Source organism: Symphalangus syndactylus, chromosome X, assembly GCF_028878055.3.
Source record: "Symphalangus syndactylus isolate Jambi chromosome X, NHGRI_mSymSyn1-v2.1_pri, whole genome shotgun sequence".
NCBI lineage: Eukaryota > Metazoa > Chordata > Mammalia > Primates > Hylobatidae > Symphalangus > Symphalangus syndactylus.
In genome coordinates this window covers 133,253,810-133,273,314 of record NC_072447.2, presented here as the reverse complement: position 1 = coordinate 133,273,314, position 19,505 = coordinate 133,253,810, and the positions used below count along the sequence as shown (strand labels likewise).

The window sequence follows — 19,505 nt, the reverse complement described above, 5'->3', positions numbered from 1 at the left end:
GGATGCTATTTAAAGCCATGAAACTGGATGAGGTATAGGTATAGGTAGAGAAAAAATTTGTGGGAACTGTACTCTGCGGGAACATTCTGTCCATCATCTTAATTTGCTGTCTGTTACTTGGCTGAGATTTTCTTCTTTCCCCTTCTCTCTTGAGCACCTACAGGTAAATCTTTGTGTTTACTGTACCTGTGGTATGATCCAGTACACCACACTTCTAAAATAGTCTGAAGATCAAACTAAAATAGTAATGCAAACACCTTATCTTTATATATTGCTTTGAACTTTGTAAAGAGCTTTTATTTAGCAAATGTCTTTTATGCACCAATAACTACTAGATACTTCATACATGTTACCTCATTTGGTTTTCCTAAAAGATTGTTTGTGTTTTATATGCAAATAATGATGAGCTGGTGGAGATACATCTTTAAAGAAAGCTTTCTTTTGTATTTGTATGTTGTTCTAAATTTATAATAAATATAAAATATATTTTAATTAATGAGAACATATGCATAAAGATTGCAGTTGTATAGTAGAAAGAACACTAACCAGCTATGGGCAAGTGCAAATTTCTCTTGGGTCCCATTTCCCATTGGTAAAATAATAATGGGACTAGGTTTGAGGAGGGATGTAGTCAAGCGTTTCTCAAACAATAGATTGGGATCCATTCTTATTTATGCCTCTGCAATCAGTATAGAACTTTTCCAATTTAAATCTAATTATATACTTTTTATGTTTAATCCTTATATGGTAACTAATGCTTTTGAAACTCAAATACTAACACAAGGAGTACTTTTAAATAATAGATCATTTTGAATTGTCTGTGGTGGGAGATGGTAAAATTCTGGTTGTAAATTTATTTAGATTTTAGAATAAAGAGCAATTTCAGCTCCTAGGATTTGTGGTTCGTGGTGGAAGTTATTATATCTGATATTTTCTGTAAACAGAAAAAAGGAGTTCATCGTTGCCCAAAATGCAGACTACAATTTTTGACCAGCAAGGAGAAAGCTGAACATAAGGCACAGCATCGTACATTTATAAAGCCTAAAGAACTAGAAGGATTGCCTCCTGGAACAAAAGTGAGTTTGTGAGGGAGTTTTTGGTGGTTTTTTGCACATTCTATTAATTTTTTTTTTTATTATGGATAGAAGGAATAAGATCTAGTGTTAGAAAGCTCACTAGGGCAACTGTAGTTAACAATAATTTATTGTATATTTCAAAATAACTAAAAGAATGGAATTGGAATGTTCCTAACACAAATAAATGATAAATACTTGAGGTGGTGGATACCCCAGTTACCCTGATTTGATCATTACGTATTGTATGCTCATATCAAAATATCACATGCACCCCAAAAGTGCGTTTTAAATATGCTGTATTTTTAACATTTTGCATGATAATAGAAACAAACTACTGCCTGGTTTATTTAGTGAATATAATATTAAAATTGACCTCTGATTGTTATTAAGACTTTAATTTTAGATTTTATCATTCTTATGCTTGTAAAGAAAAACTTCTAACCATTTTTTTTTTTTTAGTTGATTGACGTGGTTTGTTGGAGGGGTATTTCTAGTGCAACTAGATTGTAGACTAAGTTGGCAGGTCATTTCAATGTTCTGTAGGCTGTTTTTGAGCTATTCCAGTTGTCAGTGTGTATATCTTTTTCAAAGTTGCTAGACTGTAAGATATTTAAGATCAGGAATTATATTTAATTTATCTTTGTGTCCCCAGCATCTGTCATAGTGCCTTAAATGCCGTAGGTTTGTTGAAGTTAGTATTACTAATCTACTCTCAGAGAAGCAAGTTTTGCTCCTGGATAGCATAGCATTGCTGTTTTTCATGAGCAAGCACACATCAGACTACAAATTTCTTTCTCCTTGTTTGCCTTATATACATATGTTTTCTCTGACTTTTTTTTTTTTTTTTTTTTGAGACAGAGTCTCACCTATCCCTCAGGCTGGAGTGCAGTGGTGCGATCTCAGCTTACTGCAGCCTCCGCCTCCCGGGTTCAAGTGATTCTCGTGCCTCAGTCTCCCAAGTAGTTGGGATTACAAGCATGCAGCATGATGTCAAGCTAATTGTTTGTATTTTTAATAGAGACGGGGTTTCGCCAACATGGCCGGGCTAGTCTCAAACTCCTGGCCTCAAGTGATCTGCCCGCCTCGGCCTCCCAGAGTGTGGGGTTACAGGCATGAGCCACCATGCCTGGCCCTCTGACTTCTTTACATAAAGTTAGCTCTTGAATATTTTCTCCAGTGAATAGATAGATAATCCAAGGTGAGATAATCCCTAAACATTTGTATTTCACTTTGAGTACGTACTTTTGAATGCGAGTATGTCTGCTATTTAAATTAACAAAAATAATATAAAACAATTATCTGAATATCTAGTGTAAGATAAACCATCTGGCATCCTTCCGTGCAATCCATTTGTTCCATGTTGGTATTAGACATGCAGAATATTAATGTAGGCAGTGCAATCCTCTCTCACATCTTCCCTTATTAATAAGATACCAATAGTAATGATAATATTGATAATAATGATACTATATGTCTTATAGCACTTTAGAATTAAGTGTTCAGTGTGTCTTTCCATACATTTTATTATTTAACCTATGCGGTGATCCAGTGAGGTAGACAAGGCAGGTATTATCCCCATATTAGAGATGAAGAGGCTCAGAGAGGCTGAATTCCTTACTCAAGGTCATGTATCTAGGAAGAGGTAGTACTAAGATTCTTAAACTCAGGTCTTTTGACTTCTACTCTAGTGCTTTCAAAACATGTATTTTCTTTTTGCAAGCTAACAAGTTCTGCTTCAGTGCTTTTCTATACCACATATATTTCATAGGACTTCATAGAAGCTGTTCTTCAAGTACGTGGGGGGGAGTGTAATCAAATGATTAAAGAGAATGTTAGTGGGTGACTGTTTTCTATTAGTAACCAATAGATACAAACATTTTCTTTTTCCAAATAGTAAATGATAAATTTTATGCTACCATTAAGGAAATTCTGAGCATTATTATAACCACCATGCTGTGTGATGAATTGATATAAGCTCCACCATAACCTTGGAAGCAGAAATCATGCCCCCGATCCCCCAGGAAGAGGTCACATTTACTGAAAATCTGTTTTATAGTTACCAGAGGGTAATGCAGGCCTTTCCAGAGTTATTATTTCAGGCCTCTATATTACATTTTGACCTCTCTATTTGTGAAAGCCTTTTAGTTAGTTGGGTTTTTTTGTTTGTTTGTTTGTTTTTGAGACAGGGGTCTCACTCTGTCACCCAGGTTGGAGTGTAGTGGTGCCATCTTAGCTCACTGCAACCTCTGCCTCCCAGGCTCAAGCGATCCTCCCACCTCAGCCTCCCAAGTAGCTGGGACCACAGGCGGATGTCACCATGCCCAGCTAATTTTGTTGCATTTTTGGTAGAGATGAGTTGCCCAGGCTGGTCTCAAACTCCTGAGCTCAGGCAGTCCACCCACCTTGGCCTCCCAAAGTGCTGGGATTACAGGCATGAGCCACCACACCCAGACCTTTTTAATTCTATGGAAGCATAAAATAGCTATGGAATGTGCTCTTCTGATATTTGTCTAATTTGTACTAACTCCTAATTATTCGTTAATATCTGTTAACATACAACCGTTATCAATATAAAACTAATATTACAACAGTAAGTAAATATCAAGGTAAATTTCATTTAATCAATATGACCATTTAGAATAAGTAGAAGGCTTATCTGATTGTAGTTTATACTTGCCATTTTCAAAATAATGATTTTAACTTTTTATATTGCAGTGGTTTTTTGGTAACAGTGTTATTGAGCTATAATTCATATATCACACAGTTCACCCATTTACAGTGTACACAGTTCAGTGGTTTTTAGTATATTCAGATTTGGGCAAACATCACTACAATAAATTTTAAAACATTTTTATCACCCTCAAAAGAAACCCCATACCCTTTAGCATTCACTATTTCCCCTCCACTAGACCTGTGCAAATTTTAGACTGCTTTTAGTGTCTGGATTTTCCTATTCTGGACATTTCATATAAATTGAATCATACAATATGTCATCTTTAGGGACTGGTTTCTTTTGCTTAGCATAATGTTTTGTAGGTTCATTGATACTGTACCATGTTTCAGTACTTCATTCTTTTTTGTGGCTGAGTAATACTCCACTGCATAGATATTCTACATTTTATCCTTTCATCTGTTTGTGGGCATATGGGTTTTTTCCTCTTTTTGGCTATAATGCTGCTGTAAAAATTCATGTACAAGTTTTTGTGTGAATGTATGTTTTCATTTCTCGTGGGTATATACCTCTGAGTAGAATGGCTGAGTCAAATGGTAACTCTTACCTTTAATATTTTGAGAAACTGCCAAACTGTTTTTCTTTTTTTGTTGTTTTGTTTTGTTTTGTTTTGAGACGGAGTCTCGCTGTGTTGCCCAGGCTGGAGTGCAGTGGTGCGATCTTGGCACACTGCAACTTCCGCCTCCTGGGTTCAAGCAATTTTCCTGCCTCAGCCTCCCGAGTAGCTGGGATTACAGGTACCTGCCACCATGCCTGGCTAATTTTTTGTATTTTTAAAAGAAATGGGGTTTCACCATTTTGGCCAGGCTGGTCTCAAACTCCTGACCTCAAGTGATCCTCCCACCTCGGCCTCCCAAAGTTCAGGGAGTACAGGCCTAAGCCAGCACACCCGGCCTGCCAAACTGTTTTTCATTGTAACTACACTGTTGTGCATTCCCACCAGCAATGTATGAGGGTTCTCATTTCTCTACGTCCTAGCCAATACTTATTATTGTCTGTTTATTATGGCCATTCTGGTTGGTGTGAAGGGGCATCTCATTTGGGATTTCATTTGCATTTCCCTGGTGACTAATGATGTGGACCATCTCTTTGTGTGCTTATTGGCCGTTTGTATATCTTCTTTGAAGAAATGCCTATTCATCTATTTCATCTATTTGCTTGTGCTTTTGGTGTCATATATAAGAAACCATTGCCTAACTCATGCTCACAAGAATTTACTACTGTATTTTCTTCTAAGAGTTTTATAGTTTTACCTTTTAGAATTTGGTCTTTAATACATTTTGAGATAATTTTTGTATATAATATGAGGTAGGGGTTCAAATTCATTCCTTTGCACATGGATATCAGTTTTTCTAGCAGCATTCATCAAGACTATTTTTTGCCCCATTGGAAATGTTTTGGGACCCTTGTCAAAAATCAATTTACCGTAAATGTGATATTTACGGCTTACAATGATACTTTTAATACTAATGCGATAGTTACTTTTCTAAAAATATGTATTGGCTTTGTTTTTATAGGTTACTATTCGAGCTTCACTTGGACCTCACCAGTCAAAATTACCAACTGCACCTTCCGGTTGTGCTCCAGGCACTTCTTTTCTTCAGGTCACACCTCCGACATCTCAAAATACAACTGCTAAAAATCCTAGAAAATCTAATGCCAGTAGATCTAAGACAAGTAAGCCTCATGCAACTACATCCACTGCAAGTAAAGCTAATACAAGTAAGCCAAGGAGACATATAGCTAAGTCCAAAGCAAAACCCTCTTACAAGCAAAAGCGACAGCGCAACAGAAAAAATAAAATGAGCCTTGCTTTGAAGAACTTAAGGTAATATCTTTTATTCCTGATATACAATACAAATTTAATCTTAAGTATATAATTTACCATATCACAGAACCCTCTTACACATTTACATGATAATCACTTATCTGGCATAAAGACCAAGTAAATGAGAAAAAGGTACTTTTTACAACTGCTGAGCAGAACTTGAGTCATTGTGTTTATTCTCTAATTTTCATCTTTTACACTAATCTTATATTTTGTGCTTTTATCTTAAGATAGATTAATTGGTTTATTTGATCCCTTTTATTCCAGGGAAATGTTAACTGGTGTTAAATTTTTTACACTTACTCTAGCTTGTTTCAAAGCAAATTTTCAAATTATGAGTCTACTTAAAGATACCAATTTAAACATTTTGGCTTCAGTTAATAAAATGTTAATAAGATTTTCTCCTATTATTTTTGTTTTATAATGTATTTTTATTTTCTTTCTCCGTCTCCATAAGGTGTCGTTGGGGAATTCACAAGTGCATTGAATGTCATTCCAAAATAAAAGATTTTGCAAGCCACTTCTCTATATACATCCACTGCAGTTTGTGCAAGTACAATACTAACTGTAACAAAGCCTTTGTAAATCATATGATGAGGTAAGTTAAACATGTAAACTGCCAATCAGAATTTCTATTTGGGTCATTTGTTTTTTGAAAACAGAGTTATCCTGTTGAAAGCAAGTTTGTCTCATCAAGGAACTAAAAGGATCTAGCAATAGGGAACTTCTAAGATGTTCCTTGTACTATTTTCCAGCATAGTAACTCATAAAATTACTGAGACAAAAACTCTGAGAACAATTAGACTAATGAAATTAAAATGAGTTTGTTAGGGAAATTTGTTTTTCTATGGGACTTTTTTTTTCTTTTATGTCTTTCAAAAAGTGGTTATTTTTTAACATAAAATGTTAAGTGTTTTCAATATATTTATCAAATAAATATGATCAGCTCTTGCATTCCACATCTGTGGATTCAACCAACTGTAGATAAAAGTATTTTAAAAAATTATGTCTCTACTGAACATGTACAAACCTTTTTCCCATCATTATTCTCTAAACAATACAGTATAAAACTATGTAATAGCAGTTACATTGTATTAGGCATCATAGGTTCACAAATCTAGAGATGATTTAAAGTATACAGCAGGATATGTATAGTTTATATGCAAGTACTATGCCATTTTATATCAGAGACTTGAGTCTGTGCAGATTTGGATACCTGCAGGAGGTCCTAGAACCAATCCCCCATGGATACAGGGACCCCTGTATATGTAATTTCATGAGTGTTATCCTCTTCAAAGCGATCACTTTAAGAGGCTCCAGGCTTTTTAATGATGCTAAGAACATTATCCTGTCTCTGTCTCCCGTGTCTGTCTGTCCATTTGTCTTTATGATCATCCATCTTTGCATTCATTCAGTGAAACATAAGAGACTGTAGGAATATTCCAGTCATGATGCTACCGTTGGAATTCCTTTTCATGCATTGATTCAACTTAATTTGAGCACCTATGATCTACTCTACACAAGGGAAAGACTTCAGAGCCCCCCTTACTTTCATTTGAACCTCATTCATAGGGGCTTGCTTTATTCCTTCAGAATGGATTTTATTTTAAATAACCAAAAAGTGTCCAGATATAAATATAAGTTCATTATTCTAATTAAGATATTTCCATTTATTTTCAGTTAGAAATAAGATATAACTAGCCAGGCACAATGGCTCGTGCCTGTAATCCCAGCACTTTAAGAGGCCAAGGAGGGAGGATTGCTTGAGCCTAGGAGTTCAAGACCAGCCTGGGCAACATAGCAAGACCTCATTTCTATTTTTAAAAAAAGAAATAGGTATAACCAATAAAAGTGGTTTTCTTGAAGATTATAACAAGACTTCTATATTATTTTCTGTTCATAATCAGCTACCACTTTGAAGGATTCACTCACATTTTTTGATGGCTTCAGCACCTGGCTTGCAGGGTTTTTTTTTTTTCTCTTTGGTGGTCAGCCTGACCTTATGATACCTTTACTTCTTCAGTGCTAGCACTTTACATCCCTTTCTGCTTTGTTGTATCCCCTTTCTTAACACCATCCCATTTTACCTCATTGTAGACAATACTTATTTTGAATTCTCATTACCCCATGACTTTCAGAGTCTTGACCCCTTTTTCTAGTCCAGTAGTATCAATTCAGTTTTGTAGCCAACCACGCCCTCAAGGTCTTCTGTTTCGAATGCTGCTTTGTTTCTGTCCTAAAATCCTTTATATCTTCAGGCATGCTTAGTCTTGCTATCTTTGCATCTTTCATCCTTTTTGGTGTATCCCTATGCTCAGTTCTAGACTACCACACCATACTTGATTCAATCAGCTCTGAATTCATCAAATCTTTAATTTGGTCCTGCCCTTTTAAAAATACCGCTTTGTTTTTGTTTTGTTTTGTTTTGAGACGGAGTCTTGCTCTGTCATCCAGGCTGGAGTGCAGTGGCATGATCTCGGCTCACTGCAAGCTCCGCCTCCTGGGTTCATGTCATTCTGCTGCCTCAGCCTCACCAGCAGCTGGGACTATAGGCACACGCCGCCACACCTGGCTAATTTTTTTTTTTTTTTGTATCTGTAGTAGAGATGGGGTTTCACCATGTTAGCCAGGATGGTCTCGATCTCCTGACCTCATGATCCGCCCGCCTGGGCCTCCCAAAGTTCTGGGATTACAGGTGTGAGCCACCACGCCCGGCCAAAAATAGGGCTTTGCTTTTTTCTACAACATCTGTCAGATTTTATTCTAGTCCCTCAGTTGTTAACCTTGCCTAATAATTACTCAGAGGTCATACTTTTTGTTTTTCTCAAGATTAACTTTTTCCTGTCTCAAGGTTTTTTTTTCCTTCAGACATTAATCTCAAAAAACAGACATGTCCCATTTTTTTTAAGTTAACCCTGTTTGTCATCTCTTGCATTTCCTCCACACCCTTATTTCATTATTTTGGACCTTCAGTTCATCTCTTTCTCTCTACCACATTCATTGTGTCTGTAGATATTTTCAGGCATGTTTTTAGGATGAGGAAGATCTGCCCTTACTTTGCATGTTTTCTTGTTCTCCATTTACCATCAACATTTATAAAGAGTATTCTTTACTAGCCTGTTTGTCATTTTTTGACTCTTTGTGATTTGAGTGTCACCCCACCACCACCCCCCCCACCCACCTACATACAGCTAAAGCTTCTCCTTTAAAGGTTGTCAGTCATATCCTAACCACTAGATGTACTCATTATTTTTCATTCTTACTCCTCTATGACTTCTTCAGAGTATTTGATATTTTTGATCACTTACTTTTGGAACTCTTCTCAACTTCTGTTAAACTGTTACCACCGTTTTTCTTCTTTCCTTTTGGCTACTCCTCCTGTATATAATTATCTTTTCTCCCTTCAGCTGTTCTTGTTCTCTTATAATCCCTTTCTTGGTACCTTAACCATTCTTGAGGTTTTATCTTTTACCTTTCAACTGTAAATCCTCTGATTTCAAAGCTGAGTTTCCCTGAGACCCAACTGTTTGTTTCTAACTAGGATTCAAACCACTTTTACTTCAATACCCTTTAAGCTCAGTCTGTTTCAGGGCATCATTTGCATAAACATGAAGCACCAGCTAGAAATAATTTACTATCCCAAGTTTCTGAAGCCCATGGAGTTCTCTTGATCTGCCACTATACATCCTAGCTTCCGGAGAGTCCACCTTTTGCAGTTTACCAGTTTGCCTCTTCCACTACTACAGTGGTTCTGCACCTACACCCCAGTTTCTCTAAAGCAGACCCTAGCCAACCCTTCCCCCAGTACACTGCTGTGAGTAATGTTGTTCTCTTATTCTTGCTAAACACTTGGCTGCCCTAGTGAGGCTTTAATTCTGCCACTAATTTATAGAGGATTAAACTGGAAAATATTTTGGGCATTACTTAAACCCATGTGTCATTCCGTCCTCCCTTCTCCCATTTTCCATAGGCTCACCAACTGTCTTGTAGAACCTTCAGCCCCATTCTATCCCCGAACATTCCCAATTGACCTAAAGTTACCTTCATAACATTTCCTAATTTCTAGTGAGCCCCTGTACTGTCATCACAAACACTGAGCTCTTACTCATCATTAACCTCATCTAGAACTGAAAGCGTCCGCTTCTACTCTTCTAAGGGCCTCGTAGGTCCCTTTGCTTTTCCCCTACTTGCAAGGGTACACTGTTTCCCTCATTGGTTCAGGTACCTCCCTCTGAATGGTGCACCCTCACTCCCACTCGGTGTGGGCTTTCGTCATAGGTTTGAGTTCTGTATGTTCAGAGGCTTCATTTTCTCAGAGGTTGAGTACCTTTATTCCCAGGCTATGCCAACTCTATTGTGAGAAGACAGGCCCTCAAAATTGATCTGTCTTCCCCAATGTATAGGCTCTTCATATTCAGTATTTAAGGTAGTTTTTTCTTATTCTTGATTATTCTCTGGAATGCCCCTCTCCTTCCTCTCATTTCACCCTCTGTGAAGTATCTGATCAGCACAGCCATTCATAGGAATCATTCTTTGAGTTCCGTAACATTCTGCTCTTCTGCCTCACATGTGTCTCTATTATCTCTTTGAGAGAGAAGCTCTTTCTTTGTATTCACCATGGTGCCTATTCTGAGGATATTTTCTTGGAATTACAGCTAGCCAGAATCTTTATTTTCCCGTGCATATATAGTAAGCTGGTGATGGTTACCTTGTGTCTGAGGGTAACTGTTGACCTGCTGTGTTGGGTCTGTCAGTGCAAGATAGGGCTAGTGCTTCTCAAACTAGCTTGCATAAGAATCAGCTGGAAAACTTGGGAAAACAGATTTCTGGGCCCCACTGCCAGAGATTAGTTCACTATGTTTGCAGTAAGGCCTGAAACTTTGTATTTTTAACAAGCTTCTAGGTGATGCTGATGATGCTGGTCCATGGACCACACTTTGAGTAATACTGTGCTAGGCTAATCCTGGCTAATTTTGCCTGGTTTTCTTTTTTTTTTTTTTTTTTTTTTTTTTTTTGAGAGGGAGTCTCGCTCTGTCACCCAGGCTGGAGTGCAATGGCGCGATCTCAGCTCACTGCTAGCTCCGCCTCCTGGGTTCACGCCATTCTCCAGCCTCAGCCTCTCCGAGTAGCTGGGACTACAGGCGCCCACCACCACTGCCTGGTTTTCTAACACAGGAAAGCTTTCATTATCATTTTAAAGGGAGGCATAAAAGCTATTAACATTGGCTGTGAAGCTAGATCAGTGGTTTTCTGATCTGTGTGTAGGAGAAGCATTGTTTTAATTCATGAGCTCTGCTTCTCTTAATTTGCTGTCTTTGAAAGTTCTCCTGGTAGTTGCAAAGGACTCTTTAAATGTTTCATGTTTATTGAATTAGGCAATGGCTTTTATCTCAAGTAGTGTTTACTTCCAGGATCATTCTGATTATCCCCCTCCCCAAACATATTAAGATTAAAATGTAATAAATAATTATTATTCTCCAGCCTGGGTGACAGAGCAAGACTCTGAAACAAAAAATAATTATTATTATAACAATTTCTATCATAGCAAAATACATTATCAAATATCTTTTAAATTGTTCTTACTCTTAATAATTAAAAAACTTTAATTTGATGCTGCATTTTTAACTCAAGCATTGTTTTTAGTAATGGTGAGGTACTGATCATCTAAGAAAACTCTCAGGGAACTATGTCGTTAGAAAATATACAGGTAAAGTGGAATGTAAGTTAAAATTTTTGAATTAAAGAGAGATGACTGTCTTCGTCCATTCAGGCTGCTACAACAAAATATAGATGGGTAGCTTATAAACAACAGAAATTTATTTCTCACAGTTCTGGAGGCTGGAAAGTCCACGATCAAGGTGCCGGCAGATTCGGTGTCTGGGTGAGGGCCCATTCCTCATAGACAGCACCTTCTCACTGCGTCCTCACATGGTGGAAGGGGCACACTGGCTCTCTAGGATCTCTTTTATAAGTGCACTAATCTTATAAGGGCTCTGCCCTCATGACCTAATCACCTCCCAAAGGCCCCACCTCTTAATACCATCACTTTGGGGGTTAAGATTTTAACATATGAATTTTGGGGTGACACAAAAATTCAGATTATAGCTATAACCAACAGACTTTTATTATTTAGATCATGATCTTTTATTCAAAACTAAGAAATTAAGCGTTGGCTTGAAATGTGGTCATAAAATTAATATGGTGTTGTATAATAAAATTAATAAAATCTTGTTTGTCTCGTGTTTCTCCAGCTCTCACAGCAACCATCCAGGTAAACGGTTTTGTATTTTCAAGAAGCATTCAGGAACTCTCAGGTAATCATTGATTTTTTTTCTTTCAATTGAAATATTGCAGTAATTTTTTTAAACCTGATGTTGGAGTGCCTACTTTGGAAATGATAGAGTTCTGTTTATTATGTCCTTGGACCAAAGTTGGAGGGATAGCCTATCATCTCTGACTAAACTCTGTAGTGCCAAGCATTAATATGAAACCTTCATGCATTTGCATTTGTAAAATAACAAAAATAAGGTTCTCCAATCATATCTGAATAGAAGTAAGTTTATGAAAATACCATAATACTTGAAATCAATATATAGCCTTCATAATTGTTAATGTTTTTAGAATTAAAGTATATAACTTGTTTACTGTACAGAAAAAAATGGATAAATATTTCTTTTTTTCTTTTTTCTTTTTTTATTAATTTTTTTTTTGCACACAAAACATTTTCTAAAAATACATACAAACAAAAAGATGCATATCAAACATATTAGGAAGGTTGCACATGGGAAGATGGGGAATAGAAATGGGGGGTGGGAATTAAAGAAAATAAATGAGAGAGGGACTTTGTATGGATCAATGATAATAACTCAATCCTCTGTTTGACAAAGAAGAAGGAGAAGGAAGAGGGAGAAAAAGAAAGAAAAATGGATAAATATTTCTAAAGGCATTGATAATTACCATTGGTTACACCACACACATTTAGCTCAGAATCAACTAAACATCTGTTTTTTTACATGATTTTGATATCTTTTGACTCCATCTTCCTTTGTTAATTATTTTGCTCATGTTGACAGATGTTTGCCAGGCACACAGTACCTGGCACATAGTAGGCACTTGGTGAATATTTGTTGAATAAGTTAATGTATCTGTTGAAAATGAATTATGTGGATAATGTTGGACCAACAGCTCATAGAGGAAATTTTTATTGTATTTTCAAAACATACTCATGTTAGGCCAGGTGCAGTGGCTCACACCTGTAATCCTAGCACTTTGGGAGGCTGAGGCGGGTGGATCACCTGAGGTCAGGAGTTCGAGATCAGCCTGGCGAACATGGCGAAACCCTGTCTCTACTAAAAATACCAAAATTAGCTGGGCATGGTGGCAGGCACCTGTAATCCCAGCTACTTGGGAGGCTGAGGCAGGAGAATCGCTTGAACCCGGAGGGCAGAGGTTGCAGTGAGCCGAGATTGCACCTCTTAACTCCAGCCTGTGCAAAAGAGCAAAGCTCCATCTAAAAAAAAAAAAAAATTATGCTATTTTTAAAGCATTGAATTCGAGGAATTAGAAAAGAGTAAAATATATTAGGTGTTACCTTTACTTAAAAATGCCTATAAGAATGAGAAGAGATTTAATTCTAAAGATGAGACTTCGATTTGATTTTTACCACATTATGGTCAAGCTCAATTGTATGCTTGGTGTTTAAATTAACTGTATGATTTGAAAGATCTGAGGTGCTTTTTTTTCAACTTGAGTGGATCTCACATCTAAATAGAAAATTGGTCAAATTCTATGTATGGGTCGGGTGCAGTGGCTCACACCTGTAATCCCAGCACTTTGGGAGGCCAAGGCGGGTGGATCACTTGAGGCCAGGAGTTCAGGACCAGCCTGGCCAACATGATGAAACCCTATCTCTACTAAAAATACAAAAATTCGCCGGGCGTGGTGGTGCATGCCTGTCATCCCAGCTACTCAGGAGGCTGAGGCACGAGAATTGCTTGAACCTGGAAGGCGGAGGTTGCAGTGAGCCAAGATTGTGCCACTATACCCCAGCGTGGGCCACAGTGAGACTCAGTCTCAAAAAATTTAAAAAAAAAAATCTGTATGGACATAGCATTTTGTATTTCTATAAACAATTTTTTCATAATTACTATTTTGTTAAAATGAAATATTGTTTAGCTATTTATTGTGCACCTGTCGTGTATTAACACAACGTAGGAAGTCCTATACAGATGACCGTGATGAAGAAGAAGGCTTGTACCAACCTTCAAGGAATGTACAATTTATTAAAGGGATATGGATATAAGGTGTGAACATAAATAACTACAGTAATTCAAAGAGGTTTCTAGTAAGTGCAGTGAGAGATACAGATTTCAAAGGGGAGAGAAGTTTCTACTTATAAGAAGAGGCACAAGGGCATTCTAGTTGGAAGAAATAACATGAATAAAAGTTCAGAAAGGAAAATGCAGAAACTATACACGTTCTCCTGAATCACAATGAATAACTAGGAGTAAAATTTGGATGAAGCACAAAGTTCATATGGCATAGTATTATATTAAGATCAAAGTTGGCCAGGCGCAGTGGCTCACGCCTGTAATCCCAGCACTTTGGGAGGCTGAGGTGGGTGGATCACCTGAGGTCAGGAATTCGAGACCAACCTGGCCAACATGGCAAAACCCCATCTCTACTAAAAATACAAAAAAAAATTAGCCAGGCATGGTGGTGTGCGCCTGTAATCGCAGCTACTCGGAGGCTGAGGCAAGAGAATCACTTGAACCCGGGAGGTGGAGGTTACAGTGAGCCGAGATTGCGCCACTGCACTCCAGCCTGGGTGACAGAGTGGGACTCCATTCCAAAAATAAAAAAAGATCAGTCTGGGGAGATAGTTTTGAACTTAAATGCAGATTTTTGAATCCTTGAAAACAAGGCTAGGGAGTTTGGGCTTAATTTTCATTTGGAAGACACTGGGGAAGCCACTGATGTTTTGAGTAGAATCAAGGGTGCTGAAGGAAGATCACTTTGGAGGAGTATACAAGATGAGTTGTAGCTGCATGAGACACATAGGCTGGTTAAGGCTATTGTAGTGGTTAAGACTTACTTAATAATGCCCTGGGCTAAGGTGGTGGGGTGGTATCACATCATGTTTAAGAGCATGGGCTTGAGAATCAAAGGGCTCCATTTCCAACCTGATCCTGGCCTCGGTAGATTACTGAAACTAACTCTGTCCTCTTGAAAAAGGTAATAATTATAGCACCTATCTCTTTGGGTTGCCATAAGATTTAGATCAGACAGTAATGTCTAAAACCCTCAGACTGGCATAGAGTAAGTACTCAATAAATCATTAACATCATAAAACGTTTGAAATACTGAATGTTTTACGTAAGAAGAAAGAGATAACTACAAATTTGAGCCTCAGTATTAGGGAAATGGCATCATAAGAGAGACTTTCCCCCTAAATTTCATGGGGAAAGCACATGATTCCAGTTTTATGAAGATAATTTTTGATGTGCAGGAGTTCTGGCTAGGTGTAAATCCACAACACATTGTTAAAACTAGAGAAGTAGCCGGGCACGGTGGCTCACACCTATAATCCCAGCACTTTGGGAGGCCGAGGCGGGTGGATCACGAGGTCAGGAGATCGAGACCATCCTGGCTAACACGGTGAAACCCCGTCTCTACTAAAAAATACAAAGAATTAGCCAGGCGTGGTGGCAGGCGCCTGTAGTCCCAGCTACTTGGGAGGCTGAGGCAGGAGAATGGCATGAACCCGGGAGGTGGAGCTTGCAGTGAGCCAAGATTGTGCCACTGCACTCCAGCCTGGGCGACAGAGCGAGACTCCATCTCAAAAAAAAAAAAAAACCTAGAGAAGTCAGTCCAAGGTATGCCACTGGTTTCCTATAGAGGTGAAATATTTAAGTTTAAAGTATCTCATGAACTTCAAAAGTATATGTATGCTTTGTTAATAAACTGATAATGATAATTACAGGATTTTAAAACCTTCACATTTCTTTTCTAATTTTATCCTCATTTGACTAAGATACTAGATTGCAGAATCCACAGACTACCTTTTTTGTTTACTGTTATACCTACAATACCTAGTAGTACAGTGTGGATGAAGAGGGTTCTCAGCAAATGTATATTTATATATTTCAGTGAATGAATATTACATCCTTGCTTTTTAAGTAATAACTTGCACACATTGAGTTGTTAAGGGAGACTAGGCTTTGAGTCTCTTGATGCCTAGCTTTCAGCAACAAGTTGAGAGGTGACAATTTATAAAAAGCACTAAATGTTAGCGTAATTTGAATATGGCGATGCCATTTTCTTTTCCTTTTTTTTTTTTTTTTACATAGTCTCGTGGCTGGAGTGCAGTGGCACAAACTTGGCTCACTGCAACCTCCGCCTCCTGGGTTCAAGCAGTTCTCCTGTCTCAGCCTCCTGAGTAGCTGAGAGTAGCTGGGGCTACAGACTCACGCCATGATGCCTGGCTAATTTTTGTATTTTTAGTAGAGATGAGGTTTCACCATATTGGTCAGGCTGGTCTCGAACTCCTGACCTCAGGTGATCCATCCACCTCTGCCTCCCAAAGTGCTGGGATTACAGGTGTGAGCCACTGCATCCGGCCAGCAATGCCATTTTCTAGAGAACCATTTTAAATATATCAAGTTTATATAACAAAATTGGAAAATGACGGTTGTGGAGACTAAAATGTAAATCAAGTTAGTACATGGAAAAATAATTATTGAGCTCATATGGATTTCCATAAATGATAAGAATATTTCTTACTGTCTTCTTTTTTTTCATAGGGGCATTACTCTAGTGTGCCTTAAATGTGATTTCCTAGCTGATTCTTCTGGCTTAGACCGTATGGCTAAACACTTAAGTCAACGTAAAACTCATACTTGCCAAGTTATAATAGAGAATGGTACGTATATATAATTGTTTCTTTGATTCTCTGATACTTATTTCAGTATTTTTGATCGGACACCATATGGACCCATGTATTAAATTGATAGTCTCACTCTTCATATATGCTATTGTAAATGTAAAACTCTTGATTTCAGTTTCCGAAAGTACCTCAACTTCTGAACCCACTTCTGGGTAAGTTTAATTTTCCTTCAGTGCATTTTGCTTTGATGGACTGTAGCACTGTTGTATTTTTTAATGTATCATTAATATTAATATAAATGAAAAATATTAAAGTTTTTTTTTTTTTTTTAAAGCTGCTCATTGAAATAGATTCCTACTCCATGGAGTTCGTGCAACCTGGTGCAAGACAAGTTGGAAGTTCCTAAGTTCAAAGTTCTGAAGTATTTTCTCACACAACGGCAGTTAAACAGCCAAGTTCATGACACTAGCTCTCATTATTCAGCTCTTTTCAGCTTTCAGATGCCACTACATTGTTATTCCACCTTATCTTTGTGTCAGGTTAACATATCTTAACATATTTTTTCTCCAGTTGGCTTTCTCCAAAAATACCTTCTGTTTTTCTCTGCTATACTTGACTTGCCTTCAGAATATTACATTCCAGATAATATGACTGTTCATCTTTTTCTGTCTGTTTTGTCTGCTTTCTTAATTTCTTATAAGTCTTACATGTTTAGATCAGATAACCATTTTTTCTTCATTCCTTGTTCATTACTGTTCTATTTTTCATATTTTTCAAATGAAGAAGCAACACATAAGTTTCAAAAAATATCCAGGGTACTCCTGGACAGTGTCACCTTTTGATGGACACAACTGATACCTGTTCTTTCTTTCCAAGAAATGTGAATTATTTGACTGTGAGATCTCCTCTAGTTTGTGGCCTTCAGAAATCAGATCTTGGGGAGAGTCCCTTCCTACCTGACTGACCTCCCATAAGGCTGATGCTGATTTGGCCAGAGATGACCTCAAGGCCCACTAAATAGAGCACAACTTCCCATTGGGGGCTTTGGCTTTTGATCTTAAGCTTATGGGTCGATTCTAACCAAGAAAAGTCCATGAGATGACTGCTTCAACGTCCAGGTTGACGTTTAACCATTTTGGCTGCTGCTCTTTAATTTTCCTCTAGCAGGCATGCAGTCCAAGGAATATCAAAATTCTGATTGTATGGGAACCAAGGTTACTTTCTTGTTCTTAGATAAAGAAAATTTCTACTATTACAGTTCCCAAAGACACAGTTGTTCATGTTATTTAAAGTTTTATCCAGTATTCTAGGAATTTTCAGCAATACTGATATTCTCATTTTTAAACATTTTTTACATTTTATTTTGTTTTATTTTGGTAGCTTGGTTTTATATTGTTTTTAGATCAGTGCTTCAACATCCAGGTTGACGTTTAACCATTTTGGCTGCTGTTCTTTAATCTTCCTCTAGCAGGCATGCAGTCCAAGGAATATCAAAATTCTGGTTGTATTGGGAACCAAGGTTACTTTCTTGTTTTTGGAAAAACAAAATTTCTACAATTAGAGTTCCCAAAGTCAGTTATTCATGTTTTCATTTAAAGTTTTATCCAATATTCTAGGAATTTTCAGCAATACTGATATTCACTTTATTTTCTTTTTCTTTTTTTAAGACAGAGTCTTGCTCTGTCACCCAGGCTAGAGTGCAGTGGCACGATCTTGGCTCACTGCAAGCTCCACCTCCTGGGTTCACGCCATTCTCCTGCCTCAGTCTCCCGAGTACCTGGGATGACAGGCACCTGCCACCACGCCCAGCTAATTTTTAATTTTTTGTAGAGACGGGGTTTCACCATGTTAGCCAGGATGGTCTCGATCTCCTGACCTCGTGATCCACCCGCCTCGGCCTCCCAAAGTGCTGGGATTATAGGTGTGAGCCACTGCGCCCGGCTGATATTCACATTTTTAAACATTTTTTTAAATTTTATTTTGGTAGCTTGGTTTTATATTGTTCTTAAATTTATTTTACTCTGGTTTTTTTTTCTGTCACTTGTTTGTCCCAGATTCATGAAATTTGCTGATGTCCATTTTATGTCTACTTTTGAACTCTTCTCTTTGTTTTGTTCTTATTACAAACTCCAAGACATTTCTTAGAATTGTCTACAGATTTTGTGTAGCTACTTATTGGTAACTTCTTAATTTCATACTTGTCCAGACCATTAGACATTATTACATGCTCTATCTTGGGCCTATCATTAACATTAGCTTAGGGATTCTGATTTCAAAGACATAAAGAATTGGCAAAACTCTTCTTACAGACCTTAAAACAAGTTTTAAAGTTACATTTCTATACATCTAATACATAATACCTTCTTAGCCATTAATGTAATTCCTCTGGATAAAGATAATATATTCAAAATATATTGGGACCAAAAAATGCACTTGTTTCTTGCTCATATATATATAGATGTATATTTTTTTTAATTTGTTGTTTGTTTATTTTGGTTACATTGAATACAGATTTGCTGAACCGTTTTGATGTTATTTTTTTAATAAAATTTGTATTGTTAAAGTGCCTTGGAAATTTCTAATAAATAACTTCATATAAAAGCTATCATATAACTATAGGAGCATTGCTTTGCTCCTAGTTCCGTGTAGCCTCATTGCTTGACCTGCAGACTGAAAGCTTTATCTGCTGAGCACATCTTGTACTTTTTCCTCCAGCACAGTTAAGAGCAAACTATTTACACTTTACTAATTTCTTGAGCAGCTATCAAAAGCCCCCTTTGTGATCTTAATAATCATGAAGGTGGGCAGGCTCTGAAGTCGTTTGACTCAATATGGGTGTTTTTTAACTCCAAAATTAGAACTGGACCAGGTACAGTGGCGCATGCCAGTAATCCCCAATACTTTGAGGGGCTGAGGTGGGAGGCAGGAGTTTAAGACCAGCCTGGGCAACATAGCAACACTCTGTCTCTACCACAAAAAAAAAAA

General features: G+C 37.5%; 1 protein-coding gene across 2 annotated transcripts in view; it reads left to right on the top strand.

The window, feature by feature from the left end:
* Nucleotides 1–19,125, top strand: part of ZNF280C (zinc finger protein 280C) — a 68,953-nt gene extending 49,828 nt beyond the window's left edge. For both annotated transcript variants that reach the window (XM_055267830.2, XM_063634739.1), the window contains 7 exons: nt 945–1,076; nt 5,325–5,635; nt 6,093–6,233; nt 11,887–11,949; nt 16,438–16,556; nt 16,696–16,732; nt 16,855–19,125. In XM_055267830.2, the coding sequence (XP_055123805.1) occupies nt 945–1,076; nt 5,325–5,635; nt 6,093–6,233; nt 11,887–11,949; nt 16,438–16,556; nt 16,696–16,732; nt 16,855–16,870 (819 nt within the window). In that variant the 3' untranslated portion in view covers nt 16,871–19,125. The remainder of the gene's footprint in view (nt 1–944; nt 1,077–5,324; nt 5,636–6,092; nt 6,234–11,886; nt 11,950–16,437; nt 16,557–16,695; nt 16,733–16,854) is intronic.
* The last annotated feature ends 380 nt before the right edge of the window (nt 19,126–19,505 follow it).